Genomic DNA, 8,706 nt, shown 5'->3' on the forward strand with positions numbered 1-8,706 from the left:
TAAATTATGAGAAGTCGTCCTAAGACGCCGCAAGAGAAGGCAAGAAATCCTACTACTAGCCATCGACATAGTATTACTACTACTACTCCTAACACTACTACTACCACCTCTACGACGACTAGTACTGCCCGTCGTCCCTTACTGAGATCAAATCCAACAGCTGATAATATTCATTTAAATCTAGATAATAGACATTATCTTTCTAAAAATAACAACAAAAAGAACAGTGATAATACTAATCATAATGATCAATCAGAAGATGACAATATCAATGGTACTTCTCAACAATCGAATGATAATTTACAAGCCATGAAAAGTGCCTCAATGACTAACTTACAAATATTAGGGAGATCGGAATTATCACATGGAACAAATAGAGAAACAAAAGTTGTATCTATTGCTCCCCCATATTATTATGATTATAATCCAAATATTAATGAACATTTCGGTAATGATATCAATAACAATACCAATGGTGAGGGCGGCGGCAACAATTCCCTTGGATATAACATGTTATCAAACATCGAACTAGGCACAACCACAACCGATCAAACGAATAATTTACTGGTAGATGTTCTTCCATCATTTTATATGTATAATGTTTTACATAGACATATTCCTCAAGGGAATGTAGATCCTGATATACATGATTATCCACCAAATTATCAAGAAACAATAACTCACGTAAATCCCTTACTATCGAATGCTTCAACAAATGATACCACTGCAACAACGACAGCAAATGAAAACATTGTAGAAAACTTGACAACAACAACGATGACGACGACAACACCACCATCGAATAATACTTCTTCTTCAAATTTGAATATATTGAACAACTTACATCCATTAAACACAAGACATTATAATATATCATCTAACACAAACAGTACATCACATATCAACAATGGTTCATCTTCAAGTACAAACGAATTACATACAGAAATTGAAGATGATTTAAACGATTCAGATAGTATCATCATTGATAAATTATATTCTTTACCGAAATTAGCTACACCAATTGAAATAGATATAAGAGTCACCAAAAATGTTTCGAAACCACATATTAAAAATGAGGAAGAATCAATATTAAAAGAATACACTTCAGGTGATATCATTCATGGTTATTGTATCATTGAAAATAGATCTTCACAACGTTTAAAATTCGAAATGTTTTATGTCACTTTGGAAGCATACATTTCAATCATTGATAATGTACGTGGTAAAAGAACTGTAAAGAGATTCTTAAGAATGGTAGATTTAAGTGCAAGTTGGTCATACACTGATATTGATTTAAGTTCAGGAATTAATTTGGTACCGGGACAAATAGATTCTTATGATAATTCAATTATCGGATTGAAAAATAATAGAATATTAGAACCAAAGACAAAATATAAAAAATTCTTCATGTTTAAATTACCAAATCAATTATTAGATATAACATGTAAACAAGAACAATTCTCTCATTGTTTATTACCTCCAAGTTTTGGTATCGATAGATATAAAAACTCAAGGAAATATTCTTCCATTAAAGTTAATAATGTCCTAGGTTGTGGTCATTTGGGTGTTAAGGGTTCCCCCATATTGACTTCAGATATATCAGATGAAAATGTCTCCATTAATTATACCATTGACGCAAGAATTGTAGGCAAAGATTTAAAGACTCAAAAATTAAATATTATGAAGGAAAAGGAATATAATTTAAGAGTCATACCCTTTGGATTTGGTACTACTTTAACAAGTAGAAATGTATTTGATAAACAATTGAAAGATTTAAGATTATTAATTCAAGATAGAATAGACGCTTTAGAAAAAGTTTTTGAAAGGTTGAAAAATGATGAACCAATTATCAATTCTGATATACATTCAAACGATTTAAGCGGGACAATTGATAGCGATACTGAATTATTATCAGCCGAAATATTAAGAAGAAAAATGGATCAATTACATATCAATAATAGATTAGATGATAATTCTAATGTTTTCAATGATTTCAAAAACATGTCTCCAAAGGAGAATATAATAGAATCTGAATTAAGTTATAGGATCAAAATGAAACATAAATCAAGTCCAAATTTGAAAAACGTTTTCTTTCCTGGGTTTTTAAGTGGTTCTCATTATTCAACAAACTCAGTAACTACAGAATCATCATTATCTACTGATTCTATAATATCAAATAATATTCCACAACAATCATCTACTTCTTCATCAACGATAGGAATTATTTCATCAAATCGTAGAACACCATTACAACATGTATCTACAACAGAACATCAATCTATGGACAAATCAGGATTAATAGTTATTTCCACACAAATTCCTAAAGCATCATTACCATACTTGTCACCATCCCTATTACGGAAAACGAATAAATTTGAAAATAAAAATCGTCATGATCAAGAAAATTGGTTAAGATTATCAAGATTAAATACAGATGAAGAAAACACTGAATTAACTAAATTAGAAATAAAATTAACATGTCTCCAATCAAATAATAGTACACCACATAATCCACCACAAATTCAGTCTGTAAACGTCGAATTACTTGCTATAAATGGTAAATCTGATAATTCGATCCCAATCAAATTACAAGCTGCAGCTTTATTGAACGAGGAAAAATTATCACATATAACAATGTCATTTAAAGCATATCAAAATGCCATATCAAATTATAGGAAGGGTTTTAGAGAGAATTTAATGAAATTGAATGAATTATTCAACGTGGGAAGAACATTAAGCAATGCACGTGTACTTGAATTTACAGATTTTATTACTGATCAAATGAGAAATGATATCGAGAGTTTATGTAATTTAGAAGTGGAAAGGATCCCTGTACCAGATATCTTTGTTAAATCTGCATTAAAACAAAATGTCCCTGAAGAAAAAATACCTTCAACAGGTAGTTCTTCCTTAACTACTCCATGGATAAAATGTGGACCATCAGAATATCAAAGGAAATTGATTCTAAATTTAGAGTATAGTGAAAAGAATAATAATCATACGTTAATACCTGACTTTGAAAGTTGTTTATGTTGTAGATTCTATTGTATCAGAGTTCAAGTGAAATTTGAGAATCATATTGGTCTTGCTACTATTGACATACCTGTATCGGTTAAAAAATTGAACTCATAGACATCACCGTATATTAAGAGCGAAAAGTACCCAACTCAAAAATAAACAAACAAACAAACAAACAAACAAACAGACAGACAAACAAACCTCTTTGCATTTTCGATAATAATAATAATAATAATAATAATAATAATAATAATAATTTTTTGATAGATTAAGGAAATAACTAATTAATTAATTAATAGACCATAACACAAAACTTATATACAAATAATTTTTTTTTCATTATCTATTTACTTTTGTTGTTTTCTTGGTTTAAATCTTGACACCCCAATGGATGGCACAAATTCCAAATGTCAAACTTTCATAACCAACTGATTGGAAGCCAGCTTTTTCAATCATGGTCTTGAAGTTTTCTTGATTAGGAAACCTTTCAATGGATTCAACTAAATATTGATAAGAATCGAAATCGTTTGCAATGACAGATCCCATTACTGGTAAGATTTTAGCCCATTGTTGATAAGCTAAATCCATTAAATCATTTTCAATCTTAGAGAATTCCAAACAATAGAACAATCCACCTGGTTTCAATACTCTATAAGCGGTATTTAACCCAGCTTGAATATCGGTAAAATTTCTAATACCGAATGAAATGGTATAAATATCTTTAGAATTTGATTCAATTGCATCTAATTTTTCCCCATCTTGAACCATAAATCTAACTCTTGGATCATTATAATATCTTCCTTGATCCAATGCTCTTTTTTCACCCTCTTTCAACATATCAGGGTTGATATCGACAATATCCATGGTAGATACTTGATCATGATATTTTTCCTTGGCGTAATCTAAAATCCCAAAGGCAATATCACCGGACCCACCTGCTACATCTATGAAATTTAAAGGTTGTTTTGAAGTTAATCTCTTTCCTGGGTCCAATTTATTTATGAAATGATTTTTCCATAATCTATGGATCCCCAAGGACATTACATCATTCATTAGATCGTATTTACTTGCGACGGAACTAAAGACATGACCGACCATTTTCTCCTTTTCTAATTTGGGCACAATCTTGGATCCAAAGTGAGTTGTAGTAGCGGTTTCGTCATTATTCTGATCAATGGGAGGTGTAGAGGAGATTAGTGGAGATTGAGAAAACCATCTTTGAGCAGAAGTCGCCCCCGATACAGATATAGTGTAGGAGGACTTTAGTAATAAGGGTCTGATTCCCAAGAAAGGATTACACCTGGGCAACATAAGCGGAATAAAACTTAAGAGATACTAACGTAGGAGAGCGCAAGGCAATGGAAACTATAAAATGATCTGTAAAGAAATTGATTATTATGTAATACTATTAACAATGCTTTGTTTCCCTCTTCTTTAAATTCTCTCTTCTTGAATGTATCCCTTCCCTTTATATCATGTTATATATGGATTGTAAAAGGTTCGAGAAATTTTTCCAAGAAATCTATAGGGTTAACGAGGAAGTAGGGTATAGTACAAAAGACCTGCTCAATTCCTTTTAACCCTAAACGAATCCGGGTAACAGAGGACGCGTCAACGCGAAACGTTTTGTTTACCTTTTTTTACTTCCCAAAAAATAATTTCCGAGTTTTCAAATTTCAAATTTAAAATTTTGAAACTGACGAAAGGAATCTTTGAAGGAAGCCTTTGACTACTTACTTACTTACTTGGCAGCTGATGGTGTGGGATGGCTTCGAGGGAAGTCACATTTACAATACAACCTTTTTTTTGTTCATATGGTTTTAGAGTCGAATAAGAACTCCCCATATTATATGCAGTACAGTTAGTTGATCGTGCTCAAAATACTATACTATTTTTGTTTGCTTTTGCTCATTACTCCGAAAAACTACCTCCTATAGAAGAAGTATCCATTCCTTTTTACCTGCCTTTTTCTTCATAAGTTCTTTAGGCTAAAAGAACAAAAAAAGCTCTCCTTTGAATCAAACACATACAGCATTCCATTGAACACGTACACACACACTCACACACACACTCACACACACACATATATATATATATACCATGTCTGAAGAGCCAACAAATCATCCACAACTGAGAAAACAAACATCGAGAAGCTATGGTAATGATAATATCAATAATGCCGCATCCATACAGCAAGCTCGAAAAGAGAAAAGAAAGTCTGATATGTTCATAGCTGCTAAATCCTTAGATAACGAATTACAAAGTGTTCAAAATTTGAAAAGATTGTCCATCGGATCCATGGATTTATTGATAGATCCAGAATTAGAGTTTAGGGTGAATAACAATAACAATATCAGTAGCATCAGTAATAACAACAACAATCTCTCGATTCACAACTCTTCCACTTCACCATCTTCGTCATTCTCTGCATCCTCATCGTCTTCCTCTTCTTCTTCATTTGCTGTAGATACATCAATAAGTCTTGAGAAAAATATATCAACAAGTCCGGAAATATCGACTAATATTCCTAATACTATCAACAGTAACAGCAACAACAATGACATCACTCAAGACACAGAGGTAAGTATCGAAGATAGTATCGATGTAACACAATCTGAATATTTACATGATGAGGCAACATTAAAGAAAAAAACTCAAAATGATATGAATATCGAGACATCAAACGATCAACCAAACTCCTTACAAAGATCATCACATCGAAGTATGAGTGGTGTTGGTTCATTGAAAAGAAATGGATTGAATAGAAGGAAATTACCATTTTTATCCTCCTCTTATGCTTCTACATCTTCAACATCGAAACAATCAATACTATCATCTCAAAGTGAGAAAGATCCAACTTTTACTTCATCTTCATCTTCTGATAATTTAACTCCACAAAACTTATTGTGGGTCCCAGCAAATCAGCATCCAAATATTAAACCAGAAAGCTATTTAGAATTGGTTCAAGATACATTACATAATATTCATCTCGATGATGATAATCACAATAATGATGATGCGAAAGTCTCTACAGATGATGATTTATACAGTATGGATGGCACTGATGAAACAAACAAAGAAAACTTAAATATCGATTACCTTACAAAACCGTCAACATCAGAATTAAGGAGAAAGAATAAATCTTTAGTACGAAGACCTTCAGGTTTAAGAAAATCATACACTGAATTTGAAGAATTTAACACCAGCGACGAGGAAGATGAGACATCCGATTGTGAAGAGGAACAACAGCTAAGTACTGATAATAGCACAAATAATGCCAACCATCACCAAGATATTATAATAAATAATAAGACTCCTGAGATAATAATACCGAAAGGCAACACTAGATCATCAAGGTTTGTTTCACTGAAAGATATTACTGAAGAATTAACAAAAATTTCAAATAATGCTGGGTTGACAGATTCAGATGCAATCACATTGGCAAGAACTTTGAGTATGGCTGGATCATTCCAGGATAATAGTAACAATAATCACAACAGTGACAACTTCAATGAAGAACAAAATGGTAATACACCTGAAGATGATGAATATGCATCGAACATGTTCATGAAAAACGGATTGACCATTCCAACAAGATCTTCCTTAAGACGGAGTAGGTTTAATACATATCGTATAAGGTCAGGATCATCATCAACATCAGCACAGTCATCGTCATCATCGAGAACAACAAGTGGATCTCAAATGACAAATAATAACAAAACTGTGACTGAACCAGGTAGAGGAAACCAACCGGAAGATCATAACAATACGCCTGCTTCACATTATACGGCAAGACTTTCCTATATGTCGACTACATCACCTGGTTCGATAAGTGATTTATATGATCATTATCAAAATTCAGATTCTGATGTAACGCCAAAAGCTGAACAACAAAATAACAACAATATTGATAAATTAACGGCTTCTAACAGTAATAATACCAATACCAATAACATTAACAGTAATAATGAACAATATAATATAAGTTCAGATCTTAGTCATGCTTCAGTTTCACAAGATAGTAGTTTTCTATCAAACGAAAGTTCAAATAATAGTATTCTTATCAAACCACAAAGTTCTCAATCCATGTTACAGGAGAATATAGACAATCAAACAGAGTCACCAGCATGTGAATTACCAGTCGACAGTACAAGACAAAATAATAACGAAAAACAGCAACAACAACAACAGCAGCATCTTCATAAGCATGCGAATGATGACAAAAACCAGAAACAAGATCAAGAAAATAATCACTTATTTTCCAAGCGGAATGGTTGGCACTGGTCATCACAAAAGAATCCTATAGAATCAAACACTGAGCTATCTCAAGCTAATCAGACAACCACTAATAATAAAAGTCGTCACCTTCAATTTTTCTCTCATTCAGCCGATTTAAAGGATGAATCAACGAACTCCAGTACAACTGACACTGATACTAGTACACTTGCCCAAAAAAAGGAAACATTCGATAAAAAATTTGCTAAATTGTTTAAAAGAAAAAGTCATGAAAATAAAAATATACTTAAGACAAAGAGCTCAAACTCAAGTCTTTCTAAATTTAGGAAACATGCTAAGAAGAGCGATACAAGGTTATTATCAAATACAAACAAAGTTGGTACTTCTCCTCCTCCTCCTTCTTCATCGAACATTACAGATCCAGATAGAACAATGAATCATCAATCCAACTCAGAGAAGACATCACTAACACCAACGCCAAAGTCGAAGTCTTTGATTTCTAAGGTAGCACCTGTATCAATTCCAACACCAACCATAACCATATCACCATCCTCTGATTTTGTGACACAGAGTGAAGATATTAATGATGAAAGAAACAAAAACGAAGATTTATTCGATTTGCCTGCTTTACAGCCGGCAGTAAGTTTTTCAAGTACCAAAACAACTACTAGTACATCTAATAATGAAATTGATAGTAATAAATCATCAAAAGAATTCGTGGAAACCGTTCGAGAAATAGAAGGTGATGATTCTCAAGAATTAAGCGGTGGAGATATTTCGTATGAAGATAATAATATCAAGAACCAACTCCAAGAAGATGAATCAGTTGTTTCTCCCGAAGATCACTTCGAACTTTCACAAGAGAGCATTGAAGCTGAAGATCAAACGCAATCTTTCAATGATTCTGCCACACAACCATTATCTCAACAACATGGATTACCTCCAAGAAAATTAACATTTGATGACGTGAAGAGACCTGAGAGACCGAATGCACCTGTTGAATTTACAGATAGTGCATTTGGATTCCCTCTTCCTGCATTAACTGTATCTACTGTTATAATGTTTGACCATAGATTAGGAATCAACGTGGAAAGAGCTATTTACCGATTAAGTCATTTGAAATTGAGTGATTCCAAAAGAGAGCTACGAGAACAAGTCTTACTGAGTAACTTTATGTATGCCTATTTGAATCTTGTAAATCATACTTTGTACATGGAACAAGTTGCTCAACAGGAAACGATAGATAATGTTGAATTTACCGGAGATGATGCGAATGATCATCAAATGAATATGGTGACTGGTAATGGTGGTATATACAATGATTCAAACGGGTCCATTTTAATACCCGATATATAATCTTCACCAATCCAAAATTGCTGCTAAATCTCTTAATTAGACAAACCATTAGATAACAATTTAATAAACATAAGAAAATACATGCATATATATAGA

At 32.5% G+C, this 8,706-nt stretch overlaps 3 protein-coding genes across 3 annotated transcripts; 2 read left to right on the plus strand and 1 right to left on the minus strand.

Moving 5' to 3' along the window:
• Window positions 1-6: 6 nt before the first annotated feature.
• BUL2 (ubiquitin-ubiquitin ligase BUL2) lies at window positions 7-3,132 on the plus strand (the record flags this gene model as incomplete). The annotated part of the gene is made up of 1 exon (XM_003670044.1): window positions 7-3,132. One exon carries the CDS (start codon window positions 7-9, stop codon window positions 3,130-3,132), a length of 3,126 nt encoding a protein of 1,041 aa, XP_003670092.1.
• A 255-nt stretch (window positions 3,133-3,387) lies between these two features.
• COQ5 (2-hexaprenyl-6-methoxy-1,4-benzoquinone methyltransferase) lies at window positions 3,388-4,329 on the minus strand (the record flags this gene model as incomplete). The annotated part of the gene is made up of 1 exon (XM_003670045.1): window positions 3,388-4,329. The coding sequence occupies one exon, from the start codon at window positions 4,327-4,329 to the stop codon at window positions 3,388-3,390; it is 942 nt and encodes a 313-aa protein (XP_003670093.1).
• A 789-nt stretch (window positions 4,330-5,118) lies between these two features.
• Window positions 5,119-8,610, plus strand: ZDS2 (Zds2p; the record flags this gene model as incomplete). The annotated part of the gene is made up of 1 exon (XM_003670046.1): window positions 5,119-8,610. One exon carries the CDS (start codon window positions 5,119-5,121, stop codon window positions 8,608-8,610), a length of 3,492 nt encoding a protein of 1,163 aa, XP_003670094.1.
• Between the last annotated feature and the right edge of the window lie 96 nt (window positions 8,611-8,706).

Source organism: Naumovozyma dairenensis, chromosome 5 (assembly GCF_000227115.2).
Source record: "Naumovozyma dairenensis CBS 421 chromosome 5, complete genome".
Taxonomy (NCBI): Eukaryota; Fungi; Ascomycota; class Saccharomycetes; order Saccharomycetales; family Saccharomycetaceae; genus Naumovozyma; species Naumovozyma dairenensis.